Genomic DNA, 17269 nt, shown 5'->3' with positions numbered 1-17269 from the left:
AAAAAATGCACTTTTTCTGGACCAGCAGAGAGCAGGTTGTTCCTAAAATAGACAAAAAATATTTTGTATGTTAATTTTTCCATGAAAAAGTATTTTTTTCCCTTCATGACTATCTTTCTCTTAAAGATAAATATTGACAAAAATATAGTGACATATAGTCTACATGCTGCAACCTTCCATTTATCCGCAATCCATGTAAGAAGTTCCTGGCATGTCAGGAAAACAGGTTAGGATGTCTGCATTTGCTCCTGATGGCTGAGAGTCGCTGACGTGATGCATTCAAGGCCTGGGATGAAAAAGAGGAGAGACGGCAGCGAGAGGCCTCCCAGAGATCACAGCAAAACTTCCAGTTTTACAGAAGAAAAAAATCAAATCAAATCTGAAAGACACAGGATTTCAAATGAAGTCAAGCACTGACAAATGAGATCGGTCATTGTGTCAAATATTTATTTCTTTAAAACGTTTATTACTGATTAAATTCATGTAGGGAAAAAATTAATAGTACATCTTTTTTTCTCCAGTGTACAGCAAAAACCACAGCTGATGAGTGTTTCAATCGTAGCACATGGGGCATGTTTTGACACATGCAGTTTTGGTGTGCTAATTATGGGTGTATGTTCTATATTGAATATAAACACACAAATATATTTATATATACATACACATATTTGAATACAGGTCAGAGTGTGAGATTTGAAAGCACTTCTAGGCCCCTGGAGGTCACACTTGACCTCTCACCTCGGATCAGGGTCCCAGACCGGAAGCCAGAGTCTGTCCAGAATGAGAACTAAACGTTTCTAACAGAAGCTCAGCCAACATCTGTAGCTCTGCTTATTACTCTCCCAACTCAACGTAAAAAAAAAAGTGTCAGTTGTCAGGTATTGTACAACGCTTCACCTGTGACAAACCCTGGACATGGGGAGGAGTTCTGACCTGAACACACTGGTATCCAGTGCTACAGTCCATCCCCTATTCTTCCCACATTAACAGTCCCATTGTCGGCCACGCTCACCTCATGGCTGCTAAAAAACACTGCGCTGTAACGCTTCGGTCAAACAGGTGGTGGGAGGGTCGTGACGGAGAAAAGCAAACATCGGAGATCAGAGTTTAACATGAGTTAACTGACATAATCTGTAGGCTGACAAAATACAGTAAATTCTTACAGTCTAAAATGTCAGCCATTACTGTTGACAAGCCCCTTTCAAAACGTATTACATGCTAAAAAAACCAGTCTGGTCGCCTCGGAGACGCCGCGTTCCAGAGTAAGAGCCTCTCCTTGGACCACATGCAGGCTGTGAGTCCGCCGATGTGACGTGCTGATATGTGCATCCTGGAGGTGAAAGGCTGCAGATGAAGATGTAGAGGGAGAACAGAAGAGGAGGGCAGCCCTGAGCACTTCCTGTTGATCCCGATTCACCCGGTTTCTTTTATCAAGCAGGGGTCACTATGGCAAAAGTCCAACCAGAGATGCCACTGAGCTCTTACTTTTTCTTCTATGCTGTTGGCAGTATCACTCTTTAAAAAAAAATTTAAAAAAAATTGAGCAAGAGGTTTAAAAGCAAGCTCTGAGAGCTGAGTAAACCACAATGAAGGTTTTTTTCAGAGCAGGATGTCCCAGAGCTTCACGTAGGGTTCCGTTGCTCTTCCACACTTAAAAAAAACAAACAAACCTAAAATCAATCAATTATCACTGGTTCAGCATTACTGGAAGTTCAAGGGGAGAGGGTGGGAAGCTTGGCAAAAAAAAGAAAAAAGAAAAACCAAAGACATCTGTTATACCCATTAGATTAGTTGCTAAAAGTCATCTACCAATAATCTGTGTGTGTTTTTGTTTCCCCCCCCCATCAAGTCAACTAAAACAGTTCCATGAATTCTTGGCGTTAGTTGTGGCAACACAAGTCTCTAAAACTGTAAAGAGGTGGTGAGAAAATGTTCACCACAAAACCTCCTATTAATTAAAACCTCACATTCCCAAAGCCTCCAGGAAAGCAAAACAAGATATACATTAAATCCAAAGAACAGAGAACCCTCCTCCTCCTCCTCCTCCTCCTCCTCCGCAGGTCTCACTTGATGCTGGATGTCCGAGTTGCAGTGAAATGAGGAGATGAGATACTGGTTGAAGAATACGGGGTTACAGTGGATTCGATTCTGAGCATTAAGGAGGTCACCTAGTGGCTCACAGATCCTTTGTGGAAGGACGACCCTATGTCCAATCTGCTTCCAATTCCAAAAACATGATCTGACATCAAATAAAATCTGTTCATTTTTTTTTAAAGTCTTTATGATTGGTTTGTCCAAAGGGGGACATATTTTTCATTTATTCTTTTTTTTTTTTTTTTTTTAAATCTTTCACTGTATATTTATTAAATCTTTATCTGCTCTTTAATTTAGATGAACTGAGTCCCATCTTTTGTGTATGCATGTGTGAAGAAAAGACACAAGCCGGCCTTTTGCGGATGTCTTCCGAGTTTGTTAGCAGCACTTTTTCTTTCGTTTACTATTCCGGGTGAGTTTGACCACGTCGTTCTGTTGCTGTTGCTGCTGCTTGGCGAGCACCTCCTTCTTCGCTCTTAGCACTAGCTCTGTGATGCAGTTGAACATCTGTGGGAGTAGAAGGACAAACCGATGGTGTATGGTCAGCACAGCAATCAATGAGTCACACAAAAAAGTTCGAGATGAGTGCGTTAGCCTGCAGGAAGAGAGCAGTGACACTGAAACCTGAAGAGTTGGTATTTCCATAATATTAAAGGTGCAGTTTGATTTTTGTTGTGTTTAAATGGAGGTAGGCGCCAATCTGATCTTTCTGGTGCACATGACGCGGTAGCAGTGAGTTAGCTAAAATCTAAAATCTGCTCATTCTTCACCGCAACATTTGCTTATCTATATGGTGTTTTACATACTGTTTTATGTACAATATTTTGTAGTTTTGCGCAAATATATGACCTTTTTGAGTATTCACTATGGACCCCAAGAAAGTGACGGAGAAAAGAGGAAAAGAAAAGACGAAGAAAAGGGTTTTTTGTCGGAATTTTTGGGGGCTTGGAACGGATTAGGGCATTTGCATTGAAAACGCGTCTCTACTTACGAAATTTTCAACTTATGTAATTTCTTCCGGAACCAATTCATTTTGTAAGTAGAGGTACCACCGTATAAGGCGCACTGGATTATAAAGTGCATCTGATTATAAGGTGCACCTTAAATGAATGGCCTATTTCAAAACTTTTTTCACAAATAAGGTCCACTGGATTATAAGGCAGAAAATTAAAGAAAATTGAGAAAATTTAAAGGCTTTTGGATGCGGCTTATTCTGCAGAAAATACTGTAGTCTAACTAGGAGGATGTGCCTGACTGACTGAGTTACCTCTTCAACATTGATGTTCTCTTTTGCACTTGTTTCAAACAGGTTGATTCCCATTTGTTCGGCAAACTTCTGTGCATCAGTCGTCTCAACCACCTTGGAGTTGGGGTCGTCGTTTTTGTTTCCCACTGAAAAAACGAAAACGCAGGCTGACTCAGCAGGGTCGACTCAACATACAGCAAAAATCTGATTTAATTCTTCTAAAGGCCTGAAAGTGGAGCAGACGTGGTCCCACGGACTCACCTAATATCCGGCACACGTCGTCACAGTTCTGGTTGATTTCATGAAGCCATCGTTTGACGTTGACGAAGGATTCTGCACTTGTGACGTCGTACACCACAATGACGCCGTGCGTCCCCCTGTAGTATCTGCATGCAGACAGAGACACTGTTAGACAACAATGTAAGGAAAGTGAGGGAAGCCCAACATTTTAATCACTTTTATTTTAACATCTGTGTTTTCATGATGTTATATAGCTTCTGTCTAGCATCCCTTAAATAACATTATTCCAACTGCACTCTTTTGTTGTGTTTACCTTTACTTTCCTCACTTTATCAGATCCCTTAACCACAGATTGCACATAAATATAGAGTGAACCTAAGCCGACTGTGACACAGCTCACTTTGTTGTCTGTGTGAAGAAAGGCACACTTATATCATCGTATATACATATACGATAGGTACTGAACACAAGATTAAATTCACTGAAAAATCAAAACAGAAGGAAAAAGCATAATTTCCACCTCAGAATGCTCTATTTTCGCCTCCAAATTTCCAAGGTTCTGGACCACGCCCTTATACGCATTTATCTACAAAACACTTCTGCAGAGATCGGAAGTAGGTGTCAAATTTCATAAACCAGCTTTGGGAATGAAAACGAGAAAAAAGAGCTCATCAGAAGAAAAAAACATCTGAACAATAAACACTTGAGCTGGATGTCATGCATTTCGTTGATTTTAAAGAACTTTGACAACACAAGGGTGCGTTTGGTGGGGGACTTCCTGCAGAACGACTGGCAACCAGGCTTCCCAACAATGATGGTGTATGGTCACCAACATTTTTTGCACCACAGACCGGTTTTATCCCCAGGGGTCGGCAACCTGCAGCCCTGGAGCCGCATGCGGCTCTTTAGTGCCTCCCTTGCGGCTCCCTGGAGATTAATCACAAAATAAAAAAATACTTAACAGAAAAAAATAGAAAGATGATTCTACAGCTGTAGCTAAAAATCTTTAAAAAACAAAACTTATTGTTGTAAATCTCATACGCTTTATTACGTAATCGTTAGCGTGTTGTTTAAAAATTTAGTCACGCACCAGTGAGGTCCTAGGCCATTGTTTCCCTGGCTTTAGAAAGCAGTGGTGATTGGTTGGCAGCACAGTGGGCAGGTGATGAGTGATGTGACATGAGTCCTGACCAATTGGGTAGGACTCGGTATCTCTGGCCACCTGAGGGCGGGTTTACTCGGGGCTATTCCTTGCCGTCAGCCGCGGCTCTACCACTCTGTCCTGGGGGGCTGCCGGACCGTGTCAGGTTGAGAGAGTCACAAGGATTCCACATTGTATTTAATAAAGGACAGCAGCGCTGCAGCTATTCAGTGGTGAGTGGAGGAGGTCCGCTGCTTGTTGGTACACATATACTGTATGTGCATATACTGTATATGAGTTTATACAGTTTAAACGGGAATTGAAAGTCGCGCTAGCCGTGCTAATTGCGCTAGCCACACTAATCGTGCTAGATGTGCTAGTGAGGCTAGCCGTGTTAGCCATGCTAGGTGTGGTGGTCACGTGAATCCCTTGCCATGCCAGCTGCTAATTGCACTGTTAATAATGGCGATGTAAATACTGTAGTTATTATCATTAATCCAAACAAGTGTGTTCCTGTTTGGGTTTGTTCAGCCTTATTATGTGTAATATTATGTATGTATGGCCTGTCTGCAGGGCAGGTCTTTCTGGTAGGGGGTGAAATTGGGACTGGGTTCAGGACCAGAGAAGCGCCTGTTGCTCCGTTGAAGGTGGACGCATCCGTTGGATGGAGGCGATTCTGGAGAGCGGTGAACTACAAAACAGAGTCGTTCACGAAATTATATTCTGTAATACTGCAAGTTACTGATTAAATGTCAAAAATCAACTGTTCCCTGTGTGGTGCCTGCTCTCTGACCGGAGTTACCGCTGAGGATAAGGTGGTTCCAACACACAAACACTGTCCCCCCGACAATATCTCCAATAGGTGGTGAATACACGAAGGACTCATTAAAATAATGAAAACAAAACATAACACAGAAAGTTAGACCTGCTTCTCTCTGCAAAGACAGTGAAGGAGAGAAGACGCAACATCACCAGTCAGACAATCTAGGACATTCAACTCCAGCATTATCAATTAGTGATGAGTCGTGTGATGTGATCGATATTGAACAGACAGCGCTGTTGTGCAGGTATGTAAACTCCAACGAACCGAAAGAAAAAATGATCGAATTAATGGCACTGCTTGTTTAGAACACGTTACCTAAACATGCTCAATAAAAGTCCTCAGGAGCAGAAACACTGTTTTGTCATTGGAGCTCAAGCTGACTATTCATCAGGGATGAACAGCGAGGCTCTCACCCCCCTTCCCTGAAAGAGTCAAGAGATGACCCCCCTCCATCACCATCACACACTGAACGGGGATTACTGTATTAAGGAGCGATCTTTGATATGTGAGCTGCATTTGGGAACAGATTTAACAAGTTCGTCAATGCGACTTTTTAAAAACGCTGACCGCTGTGACGTCATATTTATGGGCCCATGTGTTGTGACAACAAAACACGGCGGATTCTTATTGGATGCATTTTTTATTCAGGTTGTCTTCACTGAAGTGCCCCAAATACGGAGGAACCACTATGAAATATGCTGTCCTGGCCGTGATCAGGACAAAACTCACATTGCCGGACACACAAGGACACTATAATAAACTTCTATCTGTCACAAAGGACAGTCTCAAAAATGACTTCAGTCACACCAGTGCTGCTCAGATGCTGGCCGAGTTAAGCACGAGTGATTTACTAAACTTCCATTCTCTAAAGTCAAGCCAGCCCCTGTACCAGTTTGATAGCCAGCGCTAGTGTGACACTGAACACACTGAATGAGTCATTCATTGTAAGAAACAGTGAAGGACACTCAGACGAAGACGACACTCCCAGATGAGCTATTCTACAGCGTTTCAGCCACTGGGATCTCCATCAGAGAAAGAACAGAACCAAATGGCTCAGACGACCATGTCTTACCTGGAAGACTCACTCACAGTGACAAACACAGACATGATGACGCAGTATTAGTAGTAATTGTAGTAACAGTACTGGTAGTAGCAGTTATAGTTGCTGCAATGATTACATCATAGAAATACCTCCCCTATAGATACAAAACATCTGAATCATTCTAACAAAAAAATAAACCTTTTGCACCAATGTCTTTCTCCAAATCACCTCAACCTTGACATTAATGGCACTACAACCAATGAAGAACTAAAACCTATTTAGCGACTGAGTTTTAGTTACTGAAAGCTACAGCGGTGTGCAATATTATTCCACCTGCATTGTATATTAGATTTACAGGCCAAAAAGATGATTTATTCACTGTTAATCAAGTCAGCAGCCCTGCAAAGATGATGCATGTCCTGACACCAGCTTCTGGCAGCATTATTAAGGAATCTTTTACAGTTCAAGACAACTGTAGTGTTGATATGCTGGAACTGCCTTCTTAAAATCCAAGATTCAAGATTTTCTGTGGGTTTCAAGTAAGGCGACTCTGACAGCCCTTTGAATGATACAGGACTTTCTCTGAAACAAGTCTTGGTGGACATTGACGTCTGTTTGAAATCAATGCCATTTGGAATGTCCAATGGTGATCATCCTCACAGATGAAAAATGGAATGGAAAAAAAGTATTGAACTGAATTTAATTCTGAATTCTGTCGTTTTGTGATTAAAAAATGTTCTGCTCAAGTAGAGCAAATATTGCCAACATGACAACAACTGAAACATGAAAATGCACTTTACTAGATCACACTAGATGAAGCTGGTGAGCCTTATAATTAACACATATTTTGACAACTCTTTAAGGGTGGGAATATCTATTCCTCGGTTGCACACAGCACCATAATAATGTGGACTGACTGAGATTAACTACCGGTGTGAGAAATTCCAGCAAGTTCCATTCTCGGATTTAAAGGATAAAATCAATGTTGTGTTACCTACTCTCACCATCAACAACTCACTTGAACAGAATAAAATCAACAATTTATTTTATGATTAAGAACTGACTGTAAAAGCAGCTTATACCTCTGTACCACTTAAACAACAGTCAAAAACTACAGCCAGTCTATCACCCACTGAGACAATGTCCTACTATTAAAGTTTTTCAATGGTGTTTGGGCAGCAGTGGTGTTACACGTCACAGGCACTCAATAAACCATAGGATGTGGCCACAGAGGCAACAGTTACTTCTGTGCTGTTTGGGTGATTTGTTGTAAATTAGACACATTTAGGACCTTAGAATGTGAACTATCTTCTCTAAAACAACGTGGACTCACAGCTGCAGAAATACTGCACAATCCCAGACAACAATACATAAAAGGGCTAGCCATTATGCAGAATGAAAAAGGAGATCCATGAGGAATCCTACAGTTTCATCAAGAAGCACCAACCCATTCTGGATATCAACAAAATACTAAAAACATCCCTACACTGAAAGAGCTTTTCTTGGTTTCACATGAAAAGTCAAGGCCAGTGCGTACGATCTACTTACGTGGAAGTGATGGTGCGGAAGCGCTCCTGCCCTGCCGTATCCCAGATTTGTAGCTTCACCTTCTCCCCATTGATTTCTACTGTCCGGATTTTAAAGTCCACACCAATCGTTGTGATATAACTACCTGCGAACATGCATGCCAACAAAAGATCAATTTAAAATACCACAAAGTATGAAGTGGAATTATGCTATTATGCAAAGGTAGAGCCCCACACACCTGAAAATGTGTTGTCTGCAAATCGCAGGAGGAGACTGCTCTTCCCCACTCCTAGGGAGAGAAACAGAAACACAGGATGCGGCTTAGAGTAAACAAAATTCCATAATAAAAAAAGACTAAAATGAGCTCATTCTGTGGAATATGTGCATTAAGGTTTAAAACAATATACAACTGCCTACGGACAAACATAGTGTGTTTTGGGAGGTTTGGTGGAATAGAAAAGAAAAAGCTTCTCTTTAGCCTTCATTGTCAACATTACATTCTTGTCACCCTATGAAAGAAACCACATGATGGCTGTTAATCTAAGCCTAGATAGCAAGATCATTGTAGTACTCATTTAATACCAAAATAATTAGTTTTTAACAATAAACAAAGATTGCACTAATTGCACATTATACATACAGGAGGAGGGGGATGAAGAAGAAGAAGAAGAAGAAACATTTTATTTATTTTATTTTTCCACTGTTTGTTTTGCTATTTTCACACATAAACATATGAATAGGCCCCTGAACGTGCGTGCACGCGCACACACACACACACACACACACACACACACACACACACACGGACACCTGTAGGCATACAAATAGGGAGAGGGTGATGGTAGAGAGGCAGACAGTTCCTCCGTGATGCGCCCGAAGAGCAAATTGTTGGGGGACGATGCCTTGCTCAAGGGCACCTCAGCGACGCTCCAGTGGTGAACTGACATCTCTCTGACTGCTAGTTCACACTCTGAAATTTTTGGCCCACATGGGTCTTGAACCAGTCATATTGCGGTACCTAGCCAAAGACAGTGGAACGAACTACTGCAACCCAAATGAAAAAGTCGTGAAGGCTTACATCAAGATGACAGAAGACAGACATCCAATGAACAAGTGTTTCCAAATTGTATTATAAATTTATAGGGAGAGGATTTTAAAAATGACACAAACAAGTAAGATCGGTGCCATGTCTTCATCAGGTTAGTTGTGAGCTTAAGGTTTGAGGTTAGGAAGCGACTTTGCTGCCCAGCCTGCAAGGACTTGGTCTCCAGCTCTGTTGCATCACCTACCGATTGTGTTCTTGTCATGTTTTTTTGATCGCTCTAAACATAAAATCTCTCAGGTTTTTGAGGACTTCAAGTGACAGTTTTGTTTGACAATAATGAAAGTTTTAAAACCAGCTTTAATGTTCTTCTTGCTGCGTGATTTAAAAAAGAAAACAAAAAAACAACAACATGTTACCCCTCTCAGTCAGCAATTAAATTCCTGTAGTTGTCAGAACTGAAAACATTTGTTTGCACCATGAAACTGAGCAGAAGTATGCATGTGTACATGACTGATGTATTGTCAAACCACATACAGATGTCACATTCATGAACTACTGCAACATATACCAAAAGAACTACTGTATTATCAAACTGAACGTGGCCAGGAGATCATGTCTGCAGAATGTATGATTCTGCAGACAGGATCTTTACTCAATCATCTCTGTGTCAATCAGACTCCAATCCTGCAGCTGCAGGGACACTGAGTGGCAAAGAAGAGCTTGCTGTGCTGATGGGTCGGGGCTATCAATGGATGCAGAGACCATTGCCTACAAAAAGACGTCCTCCAGATTGAAGCAACGCTCCAGTTACGGGAGGAGCCGAATTCAAAATGTTTTCACACTTCAATATAACCGGTCTTCGTAAGTTGCACACGTATTTACTTGAAGAAGCCAACCGAGATCGTGTCTTATGATGCAAAACATGTAGGAATCTAAACATTTTGTAGGATATACGGGCTAAACCTTATGGATACAAACTACTTTTTTAGTCTAACTTTAGCATGCCTTGCCTGACTAGGTGCTAACTCCACTGCAGTGCAGCATTCCTCCGCTACTGAGTAGCTAACACTATCATGCTAGGTAGCTAAATAACAAAATACAATTCAATTACTTTGCCTTAATTAGCACTCCTACACCCTGAAGCAAATATAAGAAGTTATGTTTAACTAATGTAGACCCAGAATCGACCTCTTCTAAAACTAGCCTATCGGCTAACTTTATCTGACAGTTAGCTACACAACCAAACTTCCACCTAGCCAACACTGCTAACATGAACCAGCTTGAGGCCTCATAAAAGAAATACTTCAACTTCAGTAGTTGTTTTTGTTACAATCTAAGTTTAATTGTGGTGCAAAAATAAATCTCAGTTAATATGTGGAGGAAAAAGACCTTTGATAGACGAACCCTGATCAGTGGAAGATATCCGGCCTGAACGACTGACATGCCGAGTCCCGGACACACAACCTCCGCCCTGTCAGCGCCGCAGAAATATGGCGGGTGTGTACGTTTCACCACATATTTTGTATTATAAAAAAAATAATAATAAATCCAATTGTGCAAAGCCATCACGGGAATACGCTGCAGTTACAAAGCTATTTTTATGCTTCCACCTTGTCTAAAAATACGACAAGGCCCTCTTCCCGTCTTACATCCCCGACGTCGTCTTACCACTGTCACCGATGATGAGCAGCTTGAAGAGGTAATCGTAGTCCCTGGCCATGCCGGTAGCTGCTGGTTCACCCCCGTCTTGTGTAGCTTCTGTGCTCGTTCGCTGTGTGGCACCCTTGACTTGTAAAAAAAAAAAAAAAACCAGCCCCCAGATCCCCCGTTATGAAATTCAAAGACTACTAACGATGCTACAAACTGTTAGCCCCCCGAGCCGACGGCGTTTTTCTCGGGGTTTCGCGGCGTCAGCAATCCTCTCCCTCCGCTGCAAATAGCCGGAAACTCCGCTTCCTCCTCTGTTGGAGCTGCACCCAACTCTGAGCCGGCCTCACTGCGCACACTCCTGCCGGAGCGCCGCTGTCCCACCCCACTGATGAACACCTCTCATAGAAAGGAAACACATTACCACCATAGCATCGCTTCAGAAGCACGGTCCAAAAATGTCAGAAGCGTTCACACCGATTAAGACATCTGGGAATAAGTAAAACTGTATAGACAAACCCGTATGTGAAAATTCCCTTCATTCACTTATATAATATACTAACAGTATACACAGCATTCATATGACATATATGTCAGGTTGGAGAATGTAGCCGCAAGAGGACACAAGCCAGTGTCTTATTGTACCGGTCCCAAGCCCGGATAAATGCAGAGGGTTGCGTCAGGAAGGGCATCCGGCGTAAAACTTTTGCCAAATCAAAGATGCCAATCAAACCTATGACTTCCATCGGTCGAGGCCTGGGTTAACAACGACCGCCATCGGCGCTGTTGACCTACAGGGCGCCAGTGGAAATTGGATTACTGTTGGTCAAAGAAGGAGAGGAGGAAAGTGCGTTCTCACAAAGAAAGAGAAGAGGAGCGCCAAGAGTTGGGACGTTGAATGTTGGAACCATGACAGGAAAACAGGAAAAGGTAGAGAGTTGGTTGAGATGATGCAGAGGAGGAAGGTAGAAATACTGTGTGTCCAGGAGACCAGGTGGAAAGGTAGTGAGGCTAGAAGTTTAGGAGCAGGGTTCAAGTTGTTCTATCATGGTGTAGATGGGAAGAGAAAGAGCTAAGGAAGCACGGTCTGCCAGAGGAGCTGTTGGTCCTGTTCTACACGGCAGTCATTGAATCGGTTCTGTGTTCCTCCATCACAGTCTGGTTCGGTGCTGCCACCCAAAGGGACAGGACAAGACTACAAAGGACAATCAGGTCTGCTGAGAAGATCACTGGGACCTCCCTGCCCTCCCTCCAAAAGCTGTACTCCTCAAGAATTAGGAGTCGGGCAGGGAAGATCATCTCAGACCCAACGCACCCTGGACACCGTCTATTTAAAAGGCTACCCTCTGGGAGGCACTACAGAGCCCTCCTCTCAAAAACAACCAGACTTAAAAACAATTTCTTCCCCGAAGCCATAAGACACTTGAACAATAAATGTTAACTATTTGTCTCCAAATCCCTGCAACATGCACTCAGCACCTGTACATTGTGTCCCCCCCCCCCCCACCTACTGCATTTTGCATCCTACATTTTGTATTTAGTATAGTTATTTATAATATTTAAGTATTTAGAATAGTTAAGTTATGAATGCACAGTTTGAGACACCACCTGCCGGAAACAAATTCCTTGTCTGCTTTTTACAAACGATGGCCAATAAAGCTGATTCTGATTCTGATTCTGATTCTGATTCTGATTCTGAAATGGAGTAGGAGTTATCTTGAAGGAGGAGTTTGTTAGGAATGTCCTGGAGGTAAAAAGAGTGTAAATAGAGTGATGAGTCTGAAGCTAGAAATAGAAGGTGTGATGTCCAATGTTGTTAGTGGGTATGCTCCACAGGTAGGATGTGAGCTGGAGGAGAAGGAGTAATTCTGGTCGGACTTTGATGAAGTGATGCAGAGCATGCCTAGAAGTGAGAGAGTTGTCATTGGAGCAGACTTCAATGGACATGTTGGTGCAGGAAACAGAGGTGATGAGGAAGTGATGGGCAGGTTTGGTATCCAGGAGAGGAACGCAGAAGGACAGATGGTAGTTGACTTTGCAAAAAGGATAGAAATGGCTGTAGTGAATACTTTCTTCCAGAAGAGGCAGGAACATAGAGTGACCTATAAGAGTGGTGGTAGGAGCAAACAGGTAGACTACATCTTGTGTAGACGGTGTAACCTGAAAGAGATCAGTGACTGCAAAGTAGTGGTAGGTGAGAGTGTAGCCAAACAGTATAGGATGGTGGTGTGTAGGATGACTCTGGTGGTGAGAAAGATAAAGAGGGCAAAGGCAGAGCAGAAGACGAAATGGTGGAAGCTGAAAAAGGAAGAGTGTTGCATGACTTTTAGGAAGGAGTTAAGACAGGCTCTGGGTGGTCAGGAGGTGCTTCCAGATGACTGGACAACTACAGCTAATGTGATCAGGGAGACAGGTAGGAGAGTACTTGGTGTGTCAACTGGAACGAAAGTAGAAAAGGAGACTTGGTGGTGGAATGAGGAGGTACAGGAGTGTATACGGAGAAAGGGGTCAGCTAAGAGGAAGTGGGACACTGAGGAGAGTAGACAGGAGTACAGGGAGATGCAGCGTAAGGTGAAGGTAGAGGTAGCAAAGGCCAAACAAGGGGCTTATGATGGCTTGTATGCTAGGTTGGACAGTAAAGAGGGAGAGACTGATCTATACCGGTTGGCAAGACAGAGATAGAGATGGGAAGGACGTGCAGCAGGTTAGGGTGATTAAAGATAGGGATGGAAGTCTATTGACAGGTGCCAGTAGTGTGATGGGAAGATGGAAAGAGTACTCTGAAGAGTTGATGAACGTGGAAAATGAGAGAGAACAAAGACTAGAAGAGGTAACTGTTGTGGACCAGGAAGTAGCAAAGATTAGTCAGGATGAAGTGAGGAGGGCATTGAAGAGGATGAAGAGTGGAAAGGCAGTCGGTCCTGATGATATACCTGTAGAGGTATGGAAGTGTCTAGGAGAGGTGGCAGTAGAGTTTCTGACTGTGCTGTTCAACAGGATCTTAGATAGTGAGAAGATGCCTGAGGAATGGAGGAGAAGTGTGCTGGTGCCCATTTTTAAGAACAAGGGAGACGTGCAGAGTTGTGGCAACTACAGAGGAATAAAGCTGATGAGCCACACAATGAAGTTATGGGAAAGAGTAGTGGACGCTAGACGAAGGGCAGAAGTGAACATTTGTGAGCAGCAGTATGGTTTCATGCCAAAACAGAGTACTACAGATGCAGTATTTGCTTTGAGGATGTTGATAGAGAAGTACAGAGAAGGCCAAATGGAGCTGCATTGTGTTTTTGTAGATCTAGAGAAAGCTGATGACAGGGTGCCCAGAGAGGAACTGTGGTATTGTATGAGGAAGTCTGGAGTGGCAGAGAAGTATTTTAGAGCGGTGCAGGACATGTATGAGGACTGTAAGACAGTGGTGAGGTGTGCTGTAGGTGTATATTCCAACAGTCAGACTGACTGTTGGAGTATATAGGAAACCAACACACACAGAGTAGTAATTACATCCTGTTTCAAAGCGGTGATGTATTGTAATTGTCAGTGTTCGTCCTTTCGTCCATCTGTTCGTTAGTCCACCAAATATCTTCGCAACCGTTGCAGATAGAAAGGTGACACAAAAGCACATTACTTGGGTGGCAAAGGGGATGAAAATGAGATGATGACCTTGACCTTGAGAAAAGTAGGTCAAGGTCAAATTTCAACTTTTGTACACTCAGGAATCGGATAAGATATTAAGACGAGGGAGGGGGCCAATGTGAGTAAGACCATACATCAAAGTTAGTGCTTTGATCTATCTATGCTTTGGCTTTGATCTATGGTCAAAGCTAGTGCATAGCTGAAAGGTAAAAAGCTATGCACTTGTCAAGTACTACTTTCAGGGTACCATGATCTACCCTTCGCAGGATGTTGGAGTCTCTGACTGCCTTGGTTCCTTGGTTAAATTTTAAATTTTAAATTTAGCCAATTCATCAGAACAGGATTCATCAGTCTTCCTTTATCTTTCAAGATACCAATATTCAGATTTTAGACAGGGAGGAGAGATGGTTTGAGAGAGGAGTGAAAGAAGCCATCCATCAGAGTAGAGAAGCCATCTCTGAATAGTGGGGGGTCTGCGAGATCAGCTTTCACCTATTTACAATCAGGTCATTTCGAAACTCCCTAAAAGAACGACAAGCAGATTAACCCAGGTGAAGTGTCTCATGCTAATGACACCCATTAGTAAACAAAGGCTTGGTGAAACTCGCATTTCCACGACCCCCATTGATACCCCCTGTTACCCCCATTGACCATTGTTGAGGAGCTGCTCCTCTGCTCGACCGAGCAGAACATCCCTTGAAATACTGGGGGATACATCAAACTGTGGATCCAAACTTTTTTAAGTTGGATAAAAATGATGTTGTGACCCCAGCCTCTTCCTTTCCCTGTGAAAGGGTGTTTTTTTTAAGAATGGCAAAGCCTTTTTAGAAAAAATTTAAAAAAAAGAAATCGCCTGAGCTCTTCTTTTGTGCAAAAATTGCTGTTCCTCAATAAAACACCTGAGTTACGCAATCAGTACACTAAGAATACTGTCATGTGTTAAATACTAAGCACAATCCCAAAGAAAATATGACCAACAAACATTTTAAGCTTTATTTTCTTTTTTAAATTTTTTGCTACATAAGTGGAATTTTTACGATAGGATGAAACACAACAAACTCATAAAACACTGTTGCATCACCAAGTCATTTCACTAATTGCCACATTAGAAATTGCTATGTTAATAAGTATCATTATCAGTGGCGGGCCGTGCATTTCAACCGTAGGCCTTCGGTGACGTCATATTTGTTCCTACCCAAAATGCGCATCCTAATATCAGTATAACATCAGTATGACACCAGGGTTTGAGAATCCACACATATACAGTACATTACCTCACACTAATTTCAGGAGCATTTAAAATCAATTATTTTTAGTATTTTTGACATTTAACTTTGTTAAACATGACAAAAACCTTTGAGAATATAAATAATTTTTTTACACTCACCAACCTGGATCCACACAGTGCCTCTTTATTTAAAAGTGAAATCCATCCTTCTTCATTTCTTCAAAAAAAACTTCCATGGCTGTATCGAACAATTTGTCGTTGTGTTTCAGATTCATCAGCAAGTCTTTCTCTATGGAAATGGAGGCTAATGCTGAAAGCCGCGTCTGTCCGGTCTTATTTCTGGCATACATTTTTTGACGCTTCAGTGCCGTGAATGAACATTAAGCAGTAGTAGAGGACACAGGGATGGTTACAGTCAGAGGCCAATGCGTTAATTGCCCCATACTCTCAGTCAGATTTTTGATCCGAAGAAAATCAAGAATATCAGACAGTCAAACAGAAAATCAAACAGTATTCCATGGCTCTGCATTAAGCTGGGATAGGCTGCTTTTTTCCCTGTAAGTGTCAAAAGTGCTGGGGGTTGAGGAGGGAGAGAAACATCAACATGCTATTGTCCTGAAATCGATTTCGTATCTTGTCTAGAATGCTGTCGTAGAGTTTTTGGTAATGTTCGCGCAGATGTTCTTGCACCCCCAGCCTCTGAGCACAGCTGGAACACCTGAGACACACACCGTTTCTTCATATGTGTCATTGAATTTTCTCTTTGCTTGCTCAACTGACTGACAAAACTCATTCACCCTTGTCAAGCAGAATTGTACATCCAACACTTTTGTCTGCAGTATTGCAAAAAGCACAATCATCATGTTCAAAAGTCCCATTGAATGTGTTGAGCAAAAAACAAAACTCAAAATCCTCCAGACGTGCTTTAAATCCCTCTGCAGAAAGTACAGTGTCCTCATTAAACTCGTCGTGATGTTCTAAAATATGACCAGATCTACCTCTTTTCCTCCTTCAGCCATCGTGGGTAGAGGCGAATGTCCTGGTTCAGGTTCGCAGAATGACAACTGAAACCTAACCTAGCAGTTAGTATGTTTTAGGCCAACAGAGAAGGCTTTGCTGGCCCTGACGGCCCGCCACTGTGTGTGCCACTTGTGTATAATGATTCATTATACACAAGAGGTGCGTCACATTTGCAGGGGTTCATTTGGATGATGAATCCAACAGATGAACAATGAGTAGGTGACATCCAAGAGAAGTGAATGAAGCTTTGGGTAGTGAACCACTTTGAAAAAGGTTCAGTTCCTCAGAAAGCCTCATGTCGCCATCACTACGTGTGACAAAAGAATCTATGAGAACATACAATACACATATTTTTAACATATAAAAAAAAGAGCACAACTTACAGCAGCACATGCAACAACTCCTGAGCCAGAAAGGACGCATAGTGACAGCTTATACCAATTCCTGGCTGATTGGTGGGAAGAGCTGACTGCTACCAAACTGGGGGCTCAGGAGCGACATTCCCTACTAGTCACACCTGCAAGAATCAATAATCATAAATCAATTTCCTATAATGTATGGATACGACAGGACGAGCAAGGAT

General features: G+C 42.3%; 1 protein-coding gene across 1 annotated transcript; it reads right to left on the bottom strand.

Moving 5' to 3' along the window:
• Positions 1–430: 430 nt before the first annotated feature.
• rab35b (RAB35, member RAS oncogene family b) lies at positions 431–11148 on the bottom strand. The gene is made up of 6 exons (XM_068311229.1): positions 10827–11148; positions 8352–8402; positions 8135–8258; positions 3602–3726; positions 3362–3486; positions 431–2601 (listed from the first exon to the last, which is right to left on the bottom strand). The coding sequence occupies exons 1-6, from the start codon at positions 10876–10878 to the stop codon at positions 2473–2475; spliced, it is 606 nt and encodes a 201-aa protein (XP_068167330.1). The 5' UTR covers positions 10879–11148; the 3' UTR covers positions 431–2472.
• Between the last annotated feature and the right edge of the window lie 6121 nt (positions 11149–17269).

The sequence above is a fragment of the Antennarius striatus genome, chromosome 3, assembly GCF_040054535.1.
Source record: "Antennarius striatus isolate MH-2024 chromosome 3, ASM4005453v1, whole genome shotgun sequence".
Classification (NCBI taxonomy): Eukaryota; Metazoa; Chordata; class Actinopteri; order Lophiiformes; family Antennariidae; genus Antennarius; species Antennarius striatus.
This window is presented reverse-complemented; position numbering and strand designations above follow the sequence as displayed.